This window comes from Bufo bufo, chromosome 5 (assembly GCF_905171765.1).
Source record: "Bufo bufo chromosome 5, aBufBuf1.1, whole genome shotgun sequence".
Lineage (NCBI taxonomy): Eukaryota > Metazoa > Chordata > Amphibia > Anura > Bufonidae > Bufo > Bufo bufo.
This window is the reverse complement of record NC_053393.1, coordinates 550539616-550562791: the sequence shown is the minus strand read 5'-3', so window position 1 is coordinate 550562791 and position 23176 is coordinate 550539616. Positions and strand designations below refer to the sequence as shown.

General features: G+C 48.3%; 1 protein-coding gene across 3 annotated transcripts in view; it reads left to right on the top strand.

Annotated features, from left to right (window-relative positions):
• The window catches only part of KIF9 (kinesin family member 9), a 49997-nt gene extending 30164 nt beyond the window's left edge, over positions 1 to 19833 (top strand). For all 3 annotated transcript variants that reach the window (XM_040431480.1, XM_040431477.1, XM_040431479.1), the window contains exons 9-21: positions 2407 to 2471; positions 2970 to 3047; positions 3594 to 3662; positions 4399 to 4503; positions 5350 to 5405; positions 6518 to 6608; positions 8228 to 8373; positions 10527 to 10727; positions 15870 to 16078; positions 18335 to 18514; positions 18926 to 19035; positions 19377 to 19481; positions 19567 to 19833. In XM_040431480.1, the coding sequence (XP_040287414.1) occupies positions 2407 to 2471; positions 2970 to 3047; positions 3594 to 3662; positions 4399 to 4503; positions 5350 to 5405; positions 6518 to 6608; positions 8228 to 8373; positions 10527 to 10727; positions 15870 to 16078; positions 18335 to 18514; positions 18926 to 19035; positions 19377 to 19481; positions 19567 to 19674 (1523 nt within the window). In that variant the 3' untranslated portion in view covers positions 19675 to 19833. The remainder of the gene's footprint in view (positions 1 to 2406; positions 2472 to 2969; positions 3048 to 3593; positions 3663 to 4398; positions 4504 to 5349; positions 5406 to 6517; positions 6609 to 8227; positions 8374 to 10526; positions 10728 to 15869; positions 16079 to 18334; positions 18515 to 18925; positions 19036 to 19376; positions 19482 to 19566) is intronic.
• Positions 19834 to 23176: the final 3343 nt, after the last annotated feature.

The window sequence follows — 23176 nt, the reverse complement described above, 5'->3', positions numbered from 1 at the left end:
TTATAATAACCAGGACTCTTCTCAGGTGGATCTGACTCTTTTCCAGGCCCAGTCTGCAGTGGTTATGATGCTGGTTCTCGGAAACCACTGACTTTTAGCTCATGAGTGACGCAGCGCTGACATCGGCATTCCTGTCACTAATTCATGCTGCCCTCAGGGAGGTCGGGTTCCCTTTAAGTCCACAGTTTCGCTGGGCCACGTATAGGACTCCCCTGGTGTCACAGGGCCATAAATATTTTGTTTTCTGAGCTTTTTGCATTCCCCGTACTAATGAAAGAACATGCCGGACATGTGCCCTTCTGCTGGATGACCACATCTCCTCACTGGGGGTCTCGAGGTGGCTGTGGGGCCGGCAGCACCTAAGCTTCATCCCCGTCTAAAGGTAATTGCTGGAGGATCTGGAAGTAGCCGCTCCGGGTCCGGGTCCTCCTCTAGCAAGGACCAATAATAGAAACCGAGAATGTGTCGGCAGATAAGAACCATTTGGCCCATCTAGTCTGCCCAATATACTAAATACTATGGATAGCCCCTGGCCCTATCTTATAGGAAGGATGGCCTTATGCCTATCCCATGCATGCTTAAACTCCTCCACTGTATTTGCAGCTACCACTTCTGCAGGAAGGCTATTCCATGCATCCACTACTCTCTCAGTAAAGTAATACTTCCTGATGTTACTTTTAAACCTTTGCCCCTCTAATTTAACACTATGTCCTCTTGTAGCAGTTTTTCTTCTGTTAAATCTTCTCTCCTCTTTTACCGAGTTGATTCCCTTTATGTATTTAGCAGTTTCTCTCATCTCCCCTCTGTCTCGTCTTTCTTCCAAGCTCTACATGTTAAGGTCCTTTCATCTTTCCTGGTAAGTTTTATCCTGCAATCCATGTACCAGTTTAGTAGCTCTTCTCTGAACTCTCTCCAAAGTATCAATATCCTTCTGGAGATATGGCCTCCAGTACTGCGCACAATACTCCAAATGAGGTCTCACTAGTGCTCTGTAGAGCGGCATGAGCGCCTCCCTCTTTCTACTGGTAATGCCTCTCCCTATACATCCAAGCATTCTGCTAGCATTTCCTGCTGCTCTATGACATGGTCTGCCTACCTTTAAGTCTTCTGAAATAATGACCCCTAAATCCCTTTCCTCAGATACTGAGTAACGTCCGAGTATTTCATGAACCTGGTGGGATTCCGAATCGTAGGTCCCTATAACTCTGATCATTTCTTGTGGGTTCTTTCTCCTCAGTTGGGATAGTGAGGATCGGTCAACGGCGTTAGCATGGCTCCCGGGGGCAGGAATCCGGGTATCCTCTCTGCTTGAAGCGATTGAAGAGTTCCAATGCTTCATGAGCAAAGTCACCTTGATCCGAATCGGAGGGTAGAACCCTTTTTAGGGGTTTAGGGTGAAAACTGTTTAGGGTGAAGACTATTTAAAGTTGTGTTGATGGAACGGTTTTCACCCCTTTTGATGGATATATCCAAGAAGGCAATCGAATCTCTGAGGAGTCCGTCTGTGAGATGTCGACCTGTACCTGTGAGATCTGTCGGGTCCACTGAGACAGGTCCTCCCTCTCTCCAGCCCAGAGGCAGGTTTGCGTAGGTTGGTGCACTGGGCCTACCCATCGTGGTGCCCCTGAGCTGGTGGCAGAATCGGGATTATGTGCGAGTATAACTCAGTTCTCCGAGTTCGTTTGATCTAGAGCAGGCATGCTCAACCTGCGGCCCTCCAGCTGTTGCAAAACTACAACTCCCAGCATGCCCAAGCAGCCTACAGCAGGGCATTGTGGGAGTTGTAGTTTTACAACAGCTGGTGGGCCGCAGGTTGAGCCTCCCTGATCTAGAGTCCAGAAAGTGTTTGGCAGCCACGAGACCTTTGTTATGGGGGATAGCTGCATGTGAGGCTTCCACATCCACAGAAGCCAGCCACGTATCAGGTTCTATGGTTATACCCTCAGGTAGGTCTGTGGTGTCCCGTAAATAGGCGGGTAGGCCTAATACAAAGGGACATAAGATATGGTCCACACTATCTATCCCGGACACTATAGGTCATCAGGCATCCTCAAACTGCGGCCCTACAGCTGTTGTAAAACTACAACTCCCACAATGCCCTGCTGATACCTGTAGGCTGTTCGGGCATGCTGGGAGTTGTAGTCTTGCAACAGCTGGAGGGCCGCAGTTTGAGGATGCCTGCTGTAGATATTGGAAACAGTCAGCAAGCTTGTGGACAGCGTATCTGAGCTCCTATAATGCCTGGGGGGGGGGGGGGGGGGGAGGGGGTAGCATTTCCTGCACCGGTATCTGGTGTAAAGATAAAATGTCCCAAAATGCAAAGACGCTGAACAAGCAGGGAATGCGGGGAGATCCCAGGTACAGCTCATATCCCACATTCCTAACCATATATTTTCCGGATTTTAGGAGGGAATTGCAACACGGTCCTTGTGGCTAATATCTACGGCGAGGCGGCTCAGATCGACGAGACGGTGAGCATATCGGGGGGCCGCCATGTGACCTTCGTCATTCCACAGCACCCCAGTCCTACTGAGAACAATGGCCGTCTATTGCAGGGAAGTCCACCGCCATAGTGGTGAGAACCCCCGAGGGGTTGTACACAGAGGATATTGACGTATTGGCCCCTGTACGCTGGGGCCACAGCTCAGGGCAGGGTTACTATAAACATATATGACCCCATAGCTGACCTCCAGAAGGAGGAAAGTCGCTTCTAGTGCCACCTATAGGGCAGGAGGTAAGACGTACAGGGCAGCGGTCTATAGGTGGCACTAGAGAGTTAGCTTCTTCCTTCATTTCCATACTTTTCCCAGAATGCATTGCCTTCCACAAACTGGAGAACCAATGCCTATAGGATACCATATGGGTGGGGTATGTACATAGACCCCCCCCCCCCCCCCCATAGAATATACAACACCGCTTGCTGCAGAGTTATTGTCATCAGAATTAACCCTTCTCTCCTTTTTTCTCAGCTGTCCACGCTCCGATTTGGCAGCAGGATGAAATGTATCCCGGCCGAATCGATTGTCGTGGAGCGCTATGACCCTGTGGTAAGCCGGCGCTGCTGATTACGGGTACCGCACGGTCCATATGGGCCACACGGGAAGCTGTTATCCGAGACACTGCCCATGGGGGATGTCAGCCCATGCCGCCTCATATTCACTGGCGTCCATTAAAGGACTCGAAACTGGTTTATACATAAAGCTGATCCATTACTTGTTTCTATTTTGCAGAATTTTCCATTTCTCTGGATGCAGCCTGCAGTGTAAAGAATGGAGGTTTTTCATGCTGGCTGTCGTGGAAATCTCTAGGGTCCACAGAAGCACAATTACATATAAGATCCATACATGACCCTGGGCGTAGCCATGACAACTAGCATGTAAGCCTCCATGCTTTACACTGCAGTCTGCAGTCAGGGATTGAGAGAAAATAAGAAATTAGAAACAAGGTTTAAATGAGAATGTGAAAATTATGGCCAGTCGTTTTTGTTTGGGGGGCCCCTGTGGTGGGTGCTCAGAATATTAGGGTGCAGGGTGACACAGATTTGCAGGAACTCTTGATAATTTGTAATGTTCTCCCATCACTTCTGTCCTCAGCGAGTGAGTAAGAACCTGCAGAGAGAGATCGATCACCTGAGGCGGGAGCTGACCCTCCACGATACCCTGGTAAGGACGACGAATCAAGTGCTGGGCGGCAAGTCACAGGTTAAGTCTGCCCAGGAATATTCCGAGTTACATCTCATCTCCAGTCACATCCAGAGCTGCATTTAGAATTGTCTCCAGTCACATCCTGAGCTGCATTTACAGTTGTCTCCAGTCACATCCTGAGCTGCATTTACAGTTGTCTCCAGTCACATCCTGAGCTGCATTTACAGTTGTCTCCAGTCAAATCCAGAGCTGCATTTAAAATTGTCTCTAGTCACATCCGGATATGCATATAAAATTCTCCCGGCTGCCACTTGAAATGGGTGCACTAATAAGACACCGGCCAAACAGCTCAGCTGAAATCCATTAATGAAATGGGAGGTTTTATGTTTTTCTACACCAAAATGCTGCACAGCAACAAACACTCCCACAATGCACTGCTGCAGAGTATGCTGGGTATATAAACTGATCTAACTTTGAAATGTGAGCCCAATAGTTTGAGAGCTGTGAAGAAATGAGCAGAATTGTGAATGCAGCTCTGGATGTGACTAGAGAAAATGGGAAAAAATGAAATGAATCATGCAAGGCTATCATTTGTAGATTTAACCCGCGAAGTGCTGTCTATAGTGGAGCGCACATCTTCCTGGATACAAGTAACCCTTATATCATTACATATGTGTAGAGCCTTCTGTCACCCGACGGGTGTAACCTTGTGCCATGTGACACCCTAATTGCTGTTGTTTGTGACATTTTTCAGACTAAACGCCCTTCCGCCAACTATGAACCGTTCACTGACAACCAGATCGCAGAGATCAACTCGCAAGTCTGCAGATATCTAGACGGAAACCTGGATGAGATCGATGTGAGTAAAACTCAGACACATGAATGAGCAGAGCTGAGAGTGAAGTGTCCAGAGCTGCACTCACTATTCTGCTGGTGCAGTCACTGTGTACATACCTTACTTATCCTGTACTGATCCTGAGTTACATCCTGTATTATACTCCAGAGCTGCACTCACTATTCTACTGGTGCAGTCACTGTGTACATACATTACTTATCCTGTACTGATCCCAAGTTACATCCTGTATTATACTCCAGAGCTGCACTCACTATTCTGCTGGTGCAGTCACTGTGTACATACATTACTTATCCTGTACTGATCCTGAGTTACATCCTGTATTATACTCCAGAGCTGCACTCACTATTCTGCTGGTGCAGTCACTGTGTACATACATTACTTATCCTGTACTGATCCTGAGTTACATCCTGTATTATACTCCAGAGCTGCACTCACTATTCTGCTGGTGCAGTCACTGTGTACATACATTACTTATCCTGTACTGATCCTGAGTTACATCCTGTATTATACTCCAGAGCTGCACTCACTATTCTGCTGGTGCAGTCACTGTGTACATACATTACTTATCCTGTACTGATCCTGAGTTACATCCTGTATTATACTCCAGAGCTGCACTCACTATTCTGCTGGTGCAGTCACTGTGTACATACATTACTTATCCTGTACTGATCCTGAGTTACATCCTGTATTATACTCCAGAGCTGCACTCACTATTCTGCTGGTGCAGTCACTGTGTACATACATTACTTATCCTGTACTGATCTCTGTAGCTCCTGCTGTCTTGCCCTCCCGTCTCCTCGTCGCCCCCTGGGGTCCATTATTCACTTGCCATTCGTTCATCTTCCACAGATCCTAAACCTCCGGCAGATCCAGGAAGTCTTCTCCCAGTTCAAGATGATTTTAAAGTAAGTGTCTGCAGCAATTGTAGCCGCTCTCCAGGCTCCTCCTCCATACTGAGGCTCCACCCCCTCAATCTATGTGCAGCAGGTCCTGAAGTTTATAATCTTTCGTCCCTCCTGTAATATAATAATCTCTCCACTTACTGGATTCCTGCTGAGCTTCTGGGGATACAGTATCCAATATGAGCAAGCTGCAGTGTAAAGCATGGGGGAGGAGCAGAGCAGCAGTCTGAGCCCTTCATGTGACAAGAGGTGGAATATGGACTACCCAAGACTCTAATAGGCAATACAGCGAAGCTGGAGCAAATGATCATAGCTGATCTCTTGGGGAGCAGTGCTGCAGTGTTAAGCACGAGGAAGGGCAGGGAAGCAGCCTGAGCCTCTGATGAAACAGGATGTTAATTCTTGACTACCCCACACTCCATAGACTTAGTGATCATAGCTGTAATGTGGCGAAACTGCAGGGTAAAGCATGAAGGAAAATAGCAGAAAATAATTAAATGAAAGGGGTATTCCCATCACAGACAATGGAGGCATATCGCTAGGATACGCCCCTATTGTCTGATAGGTGCGGGTCCCACCTCTGGGACCAGCACCTACAACGAGAATGGAGTGGGGAGAGCTGTGGCTGGAGGACCCCAGATTTCCCGGGGTCCGTCCACCACCAAGCACTGCTCCCATAGAAGTGAATGGGAGCGCACGCGCGGCCCCTTCCCCCATTTATTTCTGAGGGACAGACGGAAATAGCTGAGCCAGCGATCGGCTATTCTCGGGAGCCCCATTGAAATGAATGGAGGGTGGCTGCGCATGCGCAGTGCGCCCTCTGTTCATTTCCCGGCTCCATTCTGATTGTAGGTGCGGGTCCCACCTCTGGGGGCATATCCTAGTGTCTGTGATGGGAATACTCCTTTAAGTTATTGAAAAATGTCCAAAGTGAAAAAAATTCCATAAAACGCTCTTGTTTGTAAGAGCACGGCTGTGGTCGCAGTGATATTACAGAATACCACGCCTCATGTAACAGGCCCTCCCACACCGCGCCCAAGGCCATAGAAACGTAGGGGTTAAATCAGGCGGCACAGAGTCACTCTGGGGCTGGAGGTGACCTGCTTGTATTTCAGCCGACAGGAGCAGGAGGTGGAGGCTCGGCTGAGGGAGAAATACACGCTGATTGATAAGAACAACTACACAGCAATCAGCACCGCGCAGAAGGTAAGTGCCAGAGCGACAACACAGCACTGAGCGTTAGCGGGACCTGACAACACATCACTGGGCAGTAACAGGACCTGACAACACATAACTGAGCGGTAACAGGACCTGACAACACACCCCTGAGCGGTAACAGGACCTGACAACACACCCCTGAGCGGTAACAGGACCTGACAACACACCCCTGAGCGGTAACAGGACCTGACAACACACCCCTGAGCGGTAACAGGACCTGACAACACATCCCTGAGCGGTAACGGGACCTGACATCACATCACTGTGCGGTAACGGGACCTGACAACACATCCCTGAGCATTAACAGGACCTGACAACACAGTACTGAGCCAAATCGGGACCTGACGGCACATCACTGAGTGGTAACGGGACCTGACGGCACATCACTGAGTGGTAACGGGACCTGACGGCACATCACTGAGTGGTAACGGGACCTGACGGCACATCACTGAGTGGTAACGGGACCTGACGGCACATCACTGAGTGGTAACGGGACCTGACGGCACATCACTGAGTGGTAACGGGACCTGACGGCACATCACTGAGTGGTAACGGGACCTGACGGCACATCACTGAGTGGTAACGGGACCTGACGGCACATCACTGAGTGGTAACGGGACCTGACGGCACATCACTGAGTGGTAACGGGACCTGACGGCACATCACTGAGTGGTAACGGGACCTGACAACATGACAGTGAGCGGTGACTGGGTCTGTTCCGTCTTTAGAGGTCTGAATTTATGAAAATATTCGCTCAGCAGAAGAGCTGAGTATCCGGACAGTCTGGTTGCTAGGGACGCCTGATACCATCACTGAGACAGTGGGCCCTTAGTAACTAGACTGTTCTAGTGAAGCAGAGCTGCAGTGTAAAGCATCTGGAAATCTTCTGATGTTTGAGGGAAAACACAGAAACCTGTAAGAGAGAGAAAGAAACTAAAAAATGTCCTGATGTCCGTCCATTATAAGGCTCCATTCACACGTCCGCAAATGGGTCCGCATCCGTTCCGCAATTTTTCAGAACGGGTGCGGACCCATTCATTTTCTATGGGCACGGAATGGATGCGGACAGCACACAGTGTGCTGTCAGCATCCGCATTATCGGAGCGCGGCCCGATCTTCAGGTCCGCAGCTCCGCAAAAGATCGAACATGTCCTATTCTTGTCCGCAGCTTGCGGGTCCGCAACACACCACGGACGTGTGAATGGAGCCTAACTGTCCCCCCGCTCCTCGTTGCGGCTCTCCGGTGAACCGGTACACGCCTTACAATATAATTAATGTACAGTCACCTGACACATTGTATCTTGTGAAATGTCGCAATTCTGTCACACGGGTCAAGTTCAGAAGCTCGGTGACAACCAGAAAAGTTGTCAGCTTTCTCCAGACCCAGAAGGGAAAATAACTCTCGATTCTCATATGGCATTATATTCTCCACTACTGCCCCACCCGTGTCAGTCTTCACTACATTTCTGGAATTCCTTTCTTCTACCAGGAACTTCAGGGTGAAGAGTGCTACGGACCTCACCTTGTAGGGGGCGCTGCAGAACCGGGGATTCTGGGTGCACACAGACCACAGTCATCAGTTACTATAACCCCAGTGTCTCTTCCAGGCCGGCGTGCTGGACCCAGATGGGAAGCTGGTTGGGGAGGTGGACGGGAGCAGTTTCGGCATCGGAGTGGCTCCATTTTCTTCCAAATCAAATCGATCCCTGTCCGCAAGGAAATCCAAAGGGCGGAAGTCGAAGGATCTGTCCAGGTGAGAGTGGGGGGGATCGGGGGGGGGATTCACAGAATAAGGGTCACTGACAGCCCCCATCAAGGTTGGGCAGATGTCGGGCCACTACAGGGGGACATCTCTGCCCCGCCGTCTATAGGAGGTAGATACACTGACAGTGATCACAGGCCGCACCGCCGTCTATAGGAGGTAGATACACTGACAGTGATCACAGGCCGCACCGCCGTCTATAGGAGGTAGATACACTGACAGTGATCACAGGCCGCACCGCCGTCTATAGGAGGTAGATACACTGACAGTGATCACAGGCCGCACCGCCATCTATAGGAGGTAGATACACTGACAGTGATCACAGGCCGCACCGCCGTCTATAGGAGGTAGATACACTGACAGTGATCACAGGCCGCACCACCGTCTATAGGAGGTAGATACACTGACGGTGATCACAGGCCGCACCACCGTCTATAGGAGGTAGATACACTGACAGTGATCACAGGCCGCACCGCCGTCTATAGGAGGTAGATACACTGACAGTGATCACAGGCCGCACCGCCGTCTATAGGAGGTAGATACACTGACAGTGATCACAGGCCGCACCGCCGTCTATAGGAGGTGGATACACTGACAGTGATCACAGGCCGCACCGCCGTCTATAGGAGGTAGATACACTGACAGCGATCACAGGCCGCACCACCGTCTATAGGAGGTAGATACACTGACAGTGATCACAGGCCGCACCGCCGTCTATAGGAGGTGGATACACTGACAGTGATCACAGGCCGCACCGCCGTCTATAGGAGGTAGATACACTGACAGTGACCACAGGCCGCACCGCCGTCTATAGGAGGTAGATACACTGACAGTGATCACAGGCCGCACCGCCGTCTATAGGAGGTAGATACACTGACAGTGATCACAGGCCGCACCGCCGTCTATAGGAGGTAGATACACTGACAGTGATCACAGGCCGCACCGCCGTCTATAGGAGGTAGATACACTGACAGTGATCACAGGCCGCACCGCCGTCTATAGGAGGTAGATACACTGACGGTGACCACAGGCCGCACCGCCGTCTATAGGAGGATTTTCTATGAGTAAATACTTCAAGGGGTTCTCTGGGAATTAGGAAAATGAAAATACTTAAATATTATTTTATAATAAATATATTTCCAAATACCTTTCATTAGTTATAATGGCTCTTTTGTCTGGGGAGCAATCATCAGGGGAAATAAAATAGCCTCCGTCCTATTACTGCACACAGAACCTGTCCTAATCATACAGAAGGACATGTTACTTCACAGCACTGAGCTAAAGAGCTGCCTCATCATCTGCTCTGCTCTGCTTCTCAGGGGTTATGATCCTGAATAAAAGGTGAATTTCTGTGAGAATGGAGGTGACGAGGAGACATGAGAGGATAATGAGCAGCAGCTCTTGTTTCCATCACCACAGCCTGTCCTGTCCGTCCTCTCTGTACTTCATGTCTCCTCGTGAACTAAATTCCCCAGAGATTCAGCTAAAGTTCTTATCAGCTGTATTCAGGATCATAACCCCTGACAAGCAGAGAAGAGAGAAGGATGAGGCAGCTCTTTAGCTCAGTGCTGTGAAGTAACTTGTGCGGCTGTATGATTAGGACAGGTTCTGCGTATACTAATAGGACAGCGACCACTTTGTTTCCCCTGACGATTGCTTCCCGGACAAAACGAGCCATTGTACTGTAACTAATGAAAGGTATTTGGGAATATATTTAATATAAAGTATTATTGAAGAATTTAAATTTTCTTAATTCCCGGAGAACCCCTTTAAGTAGATTCTTCTGTACATTCTTGTATTGTTATCTGCATTATATACAGACACTTCTCTATATGTCATGTAAACATTATATTTAGTAACTTTATAGAAATAAATGTGACGATTACAGTAACGAATGGTCTCGTTACCTGGTGATACTTCCCATTTCTCTGCTGTGAGACGTCTGGAAAGCTTTTCAGTAAACGTGATTATTCCCATTCATTAACAGCAAGCGGAGATTGTGAAATGTTTTAGGAATCAGTGCACACTATCAGTAAGCTGCAGAACATTTCACTGTTATCGCTGACTAGTAGGACGCTGGCCTTAAAGGGGCAGGCACTGCCATAAAGGTGACGGCAGCACTTCATCCTCTCTGCTACTTTTAGCCCCACTGGTCGCAGGGACGGAGCGGCGAGCCCTGCCATCGGGAAGGATCTAGAGGCCGCCTCACCGTCCAAAACCATGATGTCCATGTCCTTCCGGGAGCTTGATGTGAGGGAATCAGCAATCAAAGAACAGCAGGAGAACGTGACTATGGACACCCAACGGTCAGAGATGGCGGCAAAGGAGGAGACGAGCCGCCCTGGGTGAGAGTCACAGGTGCCATGTGTAGCCGTAGTCCCTACCTGCATTGTCTATTGGAGTCTCACATTGTCTAAAGTTCCCCTCTTGTCCTATCAGAGGCTGCTGCTCTCTCCCTATGCTTTACACTGCAGCTCAGCTCTATTTAGCTCAAACAAGATCAGAGACTCCAGCTTATACGTATCGTGTGCTGGAGGCTGGAATAGTCTGAACTCCATCTCCCGTCTCATCAGAGGCCAAGACTGCTGCTCTCTTCATCCCTCACGCCTTAGGCCCCTTTCACACGGGGGCGAGATTTCCGCGCGGGTGCAATACATGAGGTGAACGCATTGCAAACGCACTGAATCCGGACCCATTCACTTCTATGGGGCTGTTCACATGAGCAGTGATTTTCGCGCATCACTTGTGCGTTGCGTGAAAATCGCTGCATGCTCTATATTGTGCGTTTTCCACGCAACGCAGGCCCCATAGAAGTGAATGGGGCTGCGTGAAAATCGCATCCGCAAGCAAGTGCGGATGCGGTGCGATTTTCACGCACGGTTGCTAGGAGACGATCGGGATGGAGACCCGATCTTTATTATTTTCCCTTATAACATGGTTATAAGGGAAAATAATATCATTCTGAATACAGAATGCATAGTACAATAGCGCTGGAGGGGTTAAAAAAATAAAAAAAATAAATTAACTCTCCTTAATCCACTTGTTCGCGCACCCCGGCATTTCTTCTGTCTTCATCTTTGCTGTGCACAGGAAAAGGACCTGTGGTGACGTCACTGCGCTCATCACATGGTCCGTCACATGATCCATCACCATGGTAAAAGATCATGTGACGGACCATGTGATGAGCACAGTGACATCATCAAAGGTCCTATTCCTCAAAGAAGAAGACAGAAGAGATGCCGGCTGCGCGAACAAGTGGATTAAGGTGAGTTAAATTATTTTTATTTATTTTTTAACCCCATCAGCCCTATTGTACTATGCATCCTGTATTAACCCCTCCAGCCCTATTGTACTATGCATCCTGTATTAACCCCTCCAGCCCTATTGTACTATGCATTCTGTATTAACCCCTCCAGCCCTATTGTACTATGCATCCTGTATTAACCCCTCCAGCCCTATTGTACTAAGCATTCTGTATTAAACCCTCCAGCCCTATTGTACTATGCATTCTGTATTAACCCCTCCAGTCCTATTGTACTATGCATTCTGTATTAACCCCTCCAGCACTATTGTACTATGCATTCTGTATTAACCCCTCCAGCCCTATTGTACTATGTATTCTGTATTAACCCCTCCAGCCCTATTGTACTAAGCATTCTGTATTAACCCCTCCAGCGCTATTGTACTATGCGTTCTGTATTAACCCCTCCAGCCCTATTGTACTATGCGTTCTGTATTAACCCCTCCAGTCCTATTGTACTATGCATTCTGTATTAACCCCTCCAGCCCTATTGTACTATGCATTCTGTATTAACCCCTCCAGCGCTATTGTACTATGCGTTCTGTATTAACCCCTCCAGCCCTATTGTACTATGCGTTCTGTATTAACCCCTCCAGCCCTATTGTACTATGCATTCTGTATTAACCCCTCCAGCGCTATTGTACTATGCATTCTGTATTAACCCCTCCAGCGCTATTGTACTATGTATTCTGTATTAACCCCTCCAGCCCTATTGTACTATGCATTCTGTATTAAACCCTCCAGCCCTATTGTACTATGCATTCTGTATTAACCCCTCCAGCACTATTGTACTATGCATTCTGTATTAAACCCTCCAGCCCTATTGTACTATGTATTCTGTATTAACCCCTCCAGCCCTATTGTACTATGTATTCTGTATTAACCCCTCCAGCCCTATTGTACTAAGCATTCTGTATTAACCCCTCCAGCGCTATTGTACTATGCGTTCTGTATTAACCCCTCCAGCCCTATTGTACTATGCGTTCTGTATTAACCCCTCCAGTCCTATTGTACTATGCGTTCTGTATTAACCCCTCCAGCCCTATTGTACTATGCATTCTGTATTAACCCCTCCAGCGCTATTGTACTATGCATTCTGTATTAACCCCTCCAGCCCTATTGTACTATGCATCCTGTATTAACCCCTCCAGCCCTATTGTACTATGCATCCTGTATTAACCCCTCCAGCCCTATTGTACTATGCATTCTGTATTAACCCCTCCAGCCCTATTGTACTATGCATCCTGTATTAACCCCTCCAGCCCTATTGTACTAAGCATTCTGTATTAAACCCTCCAGCCCTATTGTACTATGCATTCTGTATTAACCCCTCCAGTCCTATTGTACTATGCATTCTGTATTAACCCCTCCAGCACTATTGTACTATGCATTCTGTATTAACCCCTCCAGCCCTATTGTACTATGTATTCTGTATTAACCCCTCCAGCCCTATTGTACTAAGCATTCTGTATTAACCCCTCCAGCGCTATTGTACTATGCGTTCTGTATTAACCCCTCCAGCCCTATTGTACTATGCGTTCTGTATTAACCCCTCCAGTCCTATTGTACTATGCGTTCTGTATTAACCCCTCCAGCCCTATTGTACTATGCATTCTGTATTAACCCCTCCAGCGCTATTGTACTATGCGTTCTGTATTAACCCCTCCAGCCCTATTGTACTATGCGTTCTGTATTAACCCCTCCAGCCCTATTGTACTATGCGTTCTGTATTAACCCCTCCAGCGCTATTGTACTATGCATTCTGTATTAACCCCTCCAGCGCTATTGTACTATGTATTCTGTATTAACCCCTCCAGCCCTATTGTACTATGCATTCTGTATTAAACCCTCCAGCCCTATTGTACTATGCATTCTGTATTAACCCCTCCAGCACTATTGTACTATGCATTCTGTATTAAACCCTCCAGCCCTATTGTACTATGTATTCTGTATTAACCCCTCCAGCCCTATTGTACTATGTATTCTGTATTAACCCCTCCAGCCCTATTGTACTAAGCATTCTGTATTAACCCCTCCAGCGCTATTGTACTATGCGTTCTGTATTAACCCCTCCAGCCCTATTGTACTATGCGTTCTGTATTAACCCCTCCAGTCCTATTGTACTATGCGTTCTGTATTAACCCCTCCAGCCCTATTGTACTATGCATTCTGTATTAACCCCTCCAGCGCTATTGTACTATGCATTCTGTATTAACCCCTCCAGCCCTATTGTACTATGCATCCTGTATTAACCCCTCCAGCCCTATTGTACTATGCATTCTGTATTAAACCCTCCAGCCCTATTGTACTATGCATTCTGTATTAACCCCTCCAGCACTATTGTACTATGCATTCTGTATTAACCCCTCCAGCCCTATTGTACTATGTATTCTGTATTAACCCCTCCAGCCCTATTGTACTAAGCATTCTGTATTAACCCCTCCAGCGCTATTGTACTATGCGTTCTGTATTAACCCCTCCAGCCCTATTGTACTATGCGTTCTGTATTAACCCCTCCAGTCCTATTGTACTATGCATTCTGTATTAACCCCTCCAGCCCTATTGTACTATGCATTCTGTATTAACCCCTCCAGCGCTATTGTACTATGCGTTCTGTATTAACCCCTCCAGCCCTATTGTACTATGCGTTCTGTATTAACCCCTCCAGCCCTATTGTACTATGCATTCTGTATTAACCCCTCCAGCGCTATTGTACTATGCATTCTGTATTAACCCCTCCAGCGCTATTGTACTATGCAGTCTGTATTAAGGATGCTATTATTTTCCCTTATAACCATGTTATAATGGAAAATAATACAATATACACAACACCAACCCCAAACCTGAACTTCTGTGAAGAAGTCTGGGTTCGGGTCTGGGTACCAAACATGTCGAGTTTTCTCACGCGCGTGCAAAACACATTACAATGTTTTGCACTCGCGCGGAAAAATCGCGCATTCTTATCCGGGCCAAAAACATGACGCCCGTGTGAAAGAGTCCTTATAGTGCCGCTCTGCTATCAGTGATTCCAACCCTACAGCCTAGTTATATAGTGTATTGGACACTCATAAAGAACACTTTATGTCAGAGGTTGCTTCTCCGTCTCCCCCCATGCTTTAAACTGCAGCTGTTTTTGTTCAGATTGATTGCTGTGTATAAGGACTAGCTTAATGAATGATGCTTATGATTAAAACCAGCAGGCAGATGGGTGCGAGTGCACGGCCTAAATAGAGGCAGCCGCTCCCCCAAATGTACGATGCTGAAGAGAGTTAGGCCAGTTCTACACGGCGCCATGTGCCGCGCTGCGACTGCAACACAACAGTCTAAAAAAATCCATCCAAGATGGATTTTTTTGCGACTGTCGCAGTCACAGCGCGTCGCAATGCGACACCATAGACCAGGGATGCCCAACCTGCGGCCCTCCAGCTGTTGCAAAACTACAACTCCCAGCATGCAACAGCTGGAGGGCCACAGGTTGAGCATCCCTGCCATAGACCATCATTATAAAAAATGTAGCTCGACTTTGGTGCGACCTCAGTGTTGCGCGACACTTGTAGCGATGTTGTACCCTACATGTCGCACGGCTAATGCGCAGCCCTAGCCTTAGGCCGCTTCCACACTTGCGTTGTTGTTTTCCGGTATTGAAATCCGGCAGAGAAACTCAATACCAGAAAAAAACGTTTCCGTTTAGTCCTCATGCATTCTGTATGGAAAGAGATCTGTTCAGGATACATCAGGATGTCTTCAATCAAAAACGCAAAATCAAAACGGATCCGTTTAATTCCGGTATTGAGATCCTCTGCCGGATCTCAATACCGGAATTAAAAAACGCAAGTATGAAAGTAGCCTTAGACCAGCACCTCCAAACTATGTGTAACGGAGGTCCGGGTGGCGCGCCCGCTACCATGAATGCAATACAAAAGCAGAAGGACTGAACCGCCAGGGGGGGAAGTCATTATAGCAGGACTGAGAGGAGGAGCCTCTGTATGTGGGAGGAGCCTGGAGAGTGGTATCAAGGAGATGTATGGAAATAGTGCCCCCTTCTGGCTGCAAGAGGGACACCGTGTAACAGGGCAGAAGCTGCCTCTTGCTGGACTCTTCTAGTTCACCTTACAAATGGCATCATTTAAAGGAGTCCTCCTGAATAGAATTCTCACCCAGCCCGCCTCTGCCGTTTCCCCCTCAGGACTCCTCCCCCCAAAGCTTCAGCATTTGAGGAGTTTAAAGCGGAAAGAGGCAGCGAACTGAACCGAATCTTTAAGGAGAATAAGTCCACCCTGGCCGAGCAGGGGAGGAAGCTGAAGGAGGTCACTCAGAGGATCAACCTGATCAAGAAGGAGATTGACACCACCACCCAGAACCTCAACCTGGCCAAACTGGAGCGGGAGAAGCAAGGTAATCACCCAGCTCACTACAGGTTCCAGCATGGCCACTGTCACTGAAGGGTTAAAGGCTCCTTATTATAATGCCAGAAAGGGAAACAGAAATCTGCACACAAAGATGTTATACACTGTACGATAAGTGCCCGAGCAAATGTCTACATACATCACTATCCGGTATTATACTCCAGAGCTGCACTCACTATTCTGCTGGTACAGTCACTGTGTACATACATTACTTATCCTGTACTGATCCTGAGTTACATCCTGTATTATACTCCAGAGCTGCACTCACTATTCTGCTGGTGCAGTCACTGTGTACATTACATTACTTATCCTGTACTGATCCTGAGTTACATCCTGTATTATACTCCAGAGCTGCACTCACTGTTCTGCTGGTGCAGTCACTGTGTACATACATTACTTATCCTGTACTGATCCTGAGTTACATCCTGTATTATACTCCAGAGCTGCACTCACTATTCTGCTGGTGCAGTCACTGTGTACATACATTACTTATCCTGTACTGATCCTGAGTTACATCCTGTATTATACTCCAGAGCTGCACTCACTATTCTGCTGGTGCAGTCACTGTGTACATTACATTACTTATCCTGTACTGATCCTGAGTTACATCCTGTATTATACTCCAGAGCTGCACTCACTGTTCTGCTGGTGCAGTCACTGTGTACATACATTACTTATCCTGTACTGATCCTGAGTTACATCCTGTATTATACTCCAGAGCTGCACTCACTATTCTGCTGGTGCAGTCACTGTGTACATACATTACTTATCCTGTACTGATCCTGAGTTACACCCTGTATTATACTCCAGAGCTGCACTCACTATTCTGACGGTGCAGTCACTGTGTACATACATTACTTATCCTGTACTGATCCTGAGTTACATCCTGTATTATACTCCAGAGCTGCACTCACTATTCTGCTGGTGCAGTCACTGTGTACATTACATTACTTATCCTGTACTGATCCTGAGTTACATCCTGTATTATACTCCAGAGCTGCACTCACTATTCTGCTGGTGCAGTCACTGTGTACATACATTACTTATCCTGTACTGATCCTGAGTTACATCCTGTATTATACTCCAGAGCTGCACTCACTATTCTGCTGGTGCAGTCACTGTGTACATACATTACTTATCCTGTACTGATCCTGAGTTACATCCTGTATTATACTCCAGAGCTGCACTCACTATGTACATACATTCAGGATCAGTACAGGATAAGTAATGTATGTACACAGTGACTGCACCAGCAGAATAGTGAGTGCAGCTCTGGAGTATAATACAGGATGTAACTCAGGATCAGTATAGGATAAGTAATGTATGTACACAGTGACTGCACCAGCAGAACAGTGAGTGCAGCTCTGGAGTATAATACAGGATGTAACTCAGGATCAGTACAGGATAAGTAATGTAATGTACACAGTGACTGCACCAGCAGAATAGTGAGTGCAGCTCTGGAGTATAATACAGGATGTAACTCAGGATCAGTACAGGATGAGTAATGTATGTAAGCAGTGACTGTACCAGCAAAATAGTGAGTGCAGCTCTGGAGTATAGTACAGGATGTAACTCAGGATCAGTACAGGATAAGTAGTTACATCCTGTACTATACTCCAGAGCTGCACTCACTATTCTGCTGGTACAGTCACTGCTTACGTACATTACTTATCCTGTACTGATCCTGAGTTACATCCTGTATTATACTCCAGAGCTGCACTCACTATTCTGCTGGTGCAGTCACTGTGTACATACATTAATTATCCTGTACTGATCCTGAGTTACATCCTGTATTATACTCCAGAGCTGCACTCACTATTCTGCTGGTGCAGTCACTGTGTACATACATTACTTATCCTGTACTGATCCTGAGTTACATCCTGTATTATACTCCAGAGCTGCACTCACTATTCTGCTGGTGCAGTCACTGTGTACATACATTACTTATCCTGTACTGATCCTGAGTTACATCCTGTATTATACTCCAGAGCTGCACTCACTATTCTGCTGGTGCAGTCACTGTGTACATACATTACTTATCCTGTACTGATCCTGAGTTACATCCTGTATTATACTCCAGAGCTGCGCTCACTATTCTGCAGGATTTAGAACTTCATTGAGTGCTGAGCCCCTTCACCGCTTTCCTTCCTCAGCAGCGCTCAGCTATATGTGGCTCCACCTTGTCTTGTATGATGTTTGTGGCGCCCTCGTGTGGTGGCTGTGGTGACCCGTGTCTCCCACTCAGGTGAATACATCAGTGATGAGGGACAGGTCATCATTGACGAGCATGAGTTCGGACTGATCTGCAGGCTCAAGGACTTGAAGAAGCAGTACCGGGCGGACTACGACGAGCTGCAAGACCTGAAGGCCGAGGTGCAGTACTGCCAGAAGCTAGTGGACCAGTGCCGGCAGCGGCTGCTTACAGGTGAGCTGGCTCTGACGGCAGGGGGGGCTGAGAGCTGTGACCCCTCCGGAGGTCCCTCACTTACACGGGGGGGGGGGGTGCTATTTCCATATAGAGTATCGGGCCTTCATATAGGCTCCTCCCCCTCAGTACCTGATCTTCTTCTGTCCTCACTGTATCTTGTCACCATGTTCTGCTGAGTTTGTGCATGTACACATCTGAGAAAGCAGAGCCGCAGTGTAAAGCATGGGGGACAGATCAGCATCCTGAGCCTCTGACAAGAGATGAGGTGGAGTTTAGACTGCTGCAGACTTGAATACACAACATAAGTAATCACTGCTAGTTGAGCCCTGGTGGAGCAGAGCCGCAGTGTAAAGCATGGGGTCGGGGGTTATTAATAATGTTATAACATGTCTCCTTCCTTTCACACAGAGTTTGAGGCTTGGTATAACGAGTCGTTTGTCATCCCGGAGGAGAATTCCGTGAAATTGGCCGGGCCCCTGAGATCCTGGATGATCCCTGTGAATAAGCTGCTGTCATTGGTGAGTCTGTATGATGTCATCAGTGGTGTCACGTGATCCCTTCCAGGAGCCGTACAATGACAATCCGCCTCTGCGCTTCCTGTCTGACAGTCTGGTTGCTAGGGATACATTGTAGTAACCATTGTCATAGCAACCAGTCTGTCACCGGAGGCAGAGAAGACGCAGGGGCCTTGGCACAACTGATGCCAGGCATTTCTGAGGTGGAGCACCCCTTTAAATGAGCAGGGAGCACTAAGGACTGAGGAAGGGAAACATATGCTCATCAGGACCACCAACGCCAGCCCACCAGCAGCACAGAGCATTTCAGCAGCTGAGCTGTTATCGCTGTTATCTTGTCACAGGGTGAAGACGACCAGGAGAGATATGATAAACTTCAGCAGGAGTTATTAATGGAGGCGCCGGGGTCCCTCCCGTTCAACAATGCCAGAATCCAGTCCGACCGTAAGGTGAGTGACGCCATTAACGCCGCCACGGTTATATTATATGACGAGGTGACGGCTGTGACAGTATTACAATCCTTCTCCATTGCAGCACAATTCCAGCCGCGGCCAGGCCCAGCTCCCACCGACCAAGAAGAGACCGGGGATAATCACCAGCAGCGTGAAAAACAAACCCCCCTCCGTGCTGACAGCGGTGTGAAGCTGCAAGCCCCGCCCCTGAGGAGCCGCGACAGCAGCTCTATCAGCAGAGGGCGCCGTGCCAACCCCAGCCTCAGTATTATAATAAAGTGCTGACCGTTCCTCCTCCAGGAAACTTTTCTGCTGTTCTTGTGTTTACATTGTAATAAAGACGACGATGATGATGATGATGGAGCCGCTGAGAGGATCTCGCCCGTGTCCTACCTGGAGAATCCTAAAATCTAAGTCCACACCAGCTGAAAGTAGCACGGCCGAGGGGAGTGGGACCCTGGGGGGGACAGTGCTGGGCGCAGGTCACATAGATTGTAAGGCTGAAAACAGACCTCTGTCCGTCCAGCTCCCGCTCTGATCCTGCAGAGGAGGGGAGAAAACCCCGCGCCGGCTGCCGACAGGTGAGCGGTGTCCCCTCTGACGGCTGTGACCACTCCGGGTGCCGACGGTTAACCCTTGTCAAATCGGTAGGGTTTCTCTCGCTTGTATTTCGCATTGCCAGTCCCCTCTACGCTGGGGGTTTAGTGACCTTCTCACCTTTTCTCAATAAACCTGCAGAAACCGCTTGGATGCCGACGCGTTCCGTGCATTGGGGACCGCAAATTGTGTGACCGGTGCAGACGCATTAGTCCGCACCGCAAAAAAATAGTACACGTTTAATTTTTTTTTTTGCGGTGCAGAGGCACGGGCCGAAATGCCACTGAATTCTGTAGTGCTTCCGTGAATGGTTCTGCATCCGTGATATGGTGAGCGCGCGGCCGGTATCCGTATATATATTGCGGACCGCAATGCGGGCACGGCCAGAAACATAATGTGAAGCTGCAAAAAATGCTTGGATGCGGCTGAAATGATCATTGTTACTAGGAATAATATTTCTAAAGTCGCCATGCGCTCCGATATTCTTCTCCGCAGCGCTCTGGTCCTGCACACTATGTACTGGGTCTGGCAGTCGTCACACACTACGCTGTGCGGTTTTTATCGGATAGCTTCTCTGACCACTACATGAGACCACCTCCGCGTCCGGCTCTGGTAGTTAGGACTAGCGGATGCAGCATAGCGGCAAAGTGCACGGTTCTGGAATCAAACAGCGGTGTTTATTCACACATTGGTGGACCACAAAACGCAGGCGGCTTGGTGTTTGTTCACGCACAAGGAAAGTCCATAAACAGTAAAAGTCACCTTTTCACTCCGTTAGCCGTTCAGCCTCATCAAGTCCATAGGCGGCCTGTTCGCCTTTAGAGGGGCCCGAGTCCTCCAGCACACAGACTCCTGAGCTCCACTGTCAGAGGGAGGTAAATCCACACACCTGGCAAAAGCCGGCCTGGAACACGGGGAGTAGTCACCCACCCAGCACTTTGACTACTCCCAGTAAGAGCCGTCCTGAATTAGCTATGACAGCCATGCTAAGTATTAAGGTGTCAGTTAGCAACTGCTGCTGACACATAAAAACTGCCTCTTACTCCACCGAGGCCAGGACCCTCGGTGACACGTACCTATCATCCACGATGATTCCTTGTACCTTCTTACATCAGTTACGTTTTGTTTACATTGACAATGAATGGGGAGAAAACTGAAAATATTAAAGTAGCCTTACTTTTTCAAGTCTGTTCGGTTTTTAATAGAACCGGATCATCCAAATTGTACAAAAATATTTATCAGTTTTCTGAGGCGTTCAATTTGTTGCAAAAAGAGCTACCGCGTTGTGCCTCGTTCCGTTTTTCACGTGTGCTATCTGTACCAATTGGTTTAAATGTTTGTTCACACATCAATATTTTTACTGACTGTGGGTCAGTGAAAAAAAAAATCACGGAGACTTGCAGTTCTTTGGTGTGTGATGGCGACCAAACACGCCCATTGAAGTCTATGGGTCTGTGCAAAATCACTGACACAACACAGATAGCCTCCATGTTAGGCCTCATGCACACGACCGTTGTGTGCATCCGTGGCCGTTTTCCGTTTTTTTTTTCACGGACCCATTGACTTTCAATGGGTCCGTGGAAAAATCAGATAATGCACCGCTTTGCAGCCGCATCCGTGATCCGTGTTTCCTGTCCGTCAAAAAAATATGACCTGTCCTATTTTTGACGGACAACGGTTCACGGACCCATTCAAGTCAATGGGTCCGTGAAAGAACACGGATGCACACAAGATTGGCATCCGTGATCCGTAGGTTACTTTCATACAGACGGATCCGAAGATCCGTCTGCATAAAAGCTTTTTCAGAGATGAGTTTTCACTTCGTGAAAACTCATATCCGACAGTATATTCTAACACAGAGGCGTTCCCATAGTGATGGGGACGCTTCTAGTTAGAATATACTGAGAACTGTGTACATGACTGCCCCCTGCTGCCTGGCAGCACCCGATCTCTTACAGGGGTCTGTGATCCACACAATTAACCCCTCAGGTGCTGCACCTCAGGCTGAGGGGTTAATTGTGCATATCATAGCCCCCTATAAGAGATCAGGGGCTGCCAGGCAGGCAGGGAGGGCACCCCCCCCTCCCTCCCCAGTTTGAATATCATTGGTGGCCAGTGTGCGGCCCCCCCGCCCCCCCCCCCCCCCCCCCCCCCCCCCCCCTATTGTAATATCATCGGTGGCCAGTGTTCGGCCTCCCCCCCCCCCCCCCCCCCCCCCCCCCTCCCCCCCCCCCCCCCCCCCCCTCCCCCGATCATTGGTGGCAGCGGAGAGTTCCGATCGGAGTCCCAGTTTAATCGCTCTGGAGCTCCGATCGGTAACCATGACGCTACTACAGGCCTGGTTGCCATGGTTACTTAGCAATATTACAATATTAGAAGCATCATACTTACCTGCTGCGCTGTCTGTGACCGGCCGGGAGCTCCTCCTACTGGTAAGTGACAGATCTTTAAGCAATGCGCTGCACAGACCTGTCACTTACCAGTAGGAGGAGCTCCCGGCCGGTCACAGACAGCGCAGCAGGTAAGTACACTGCTCAAAAAAATAAAGGGAACACAAAAATAACACATCCTAGATCTGAATTAATTAAATATTCTTCTGAAATACTTTGTTCTTTACATAGTTGAATGTGCTGACAACAAAATCACACAAAAATAAAAAAATGGAAATCAAATTTTTTAACCCATGGAGGTCTGGATCTGGAGTCACACTCAAAATTAAAGTGGAAAAACACACTACAAGCTGATCCAACTTTGATGTAATGTCCTTAAAACAAGTCAAAATGAGGCTCAGTAGTGTGTGTGGCCTCCACGTGCCTGTATGACCTCCCTACAACGCCTGTGCATGCTCCTGATGAGGTGGCGGACGGTCTCCTGAGGGATCTCCTCCCAGACCTGGACTAAAGCATCTGCCAACTCCTGGACAGTCTGTGGTGCAACGTGACGTTGGTGGATAGAGCGAGACATGATGTCCCAGGTGTGCTCAATTGGATTCAGGTCTGGGGAACGGGCGGGCCAGTCCATAGCATCAATGCCTTCGTCTTGCAGGAACTGCTGACACACTCCAGCCACATGAGGTCTAGCATTGTCTTGCATTA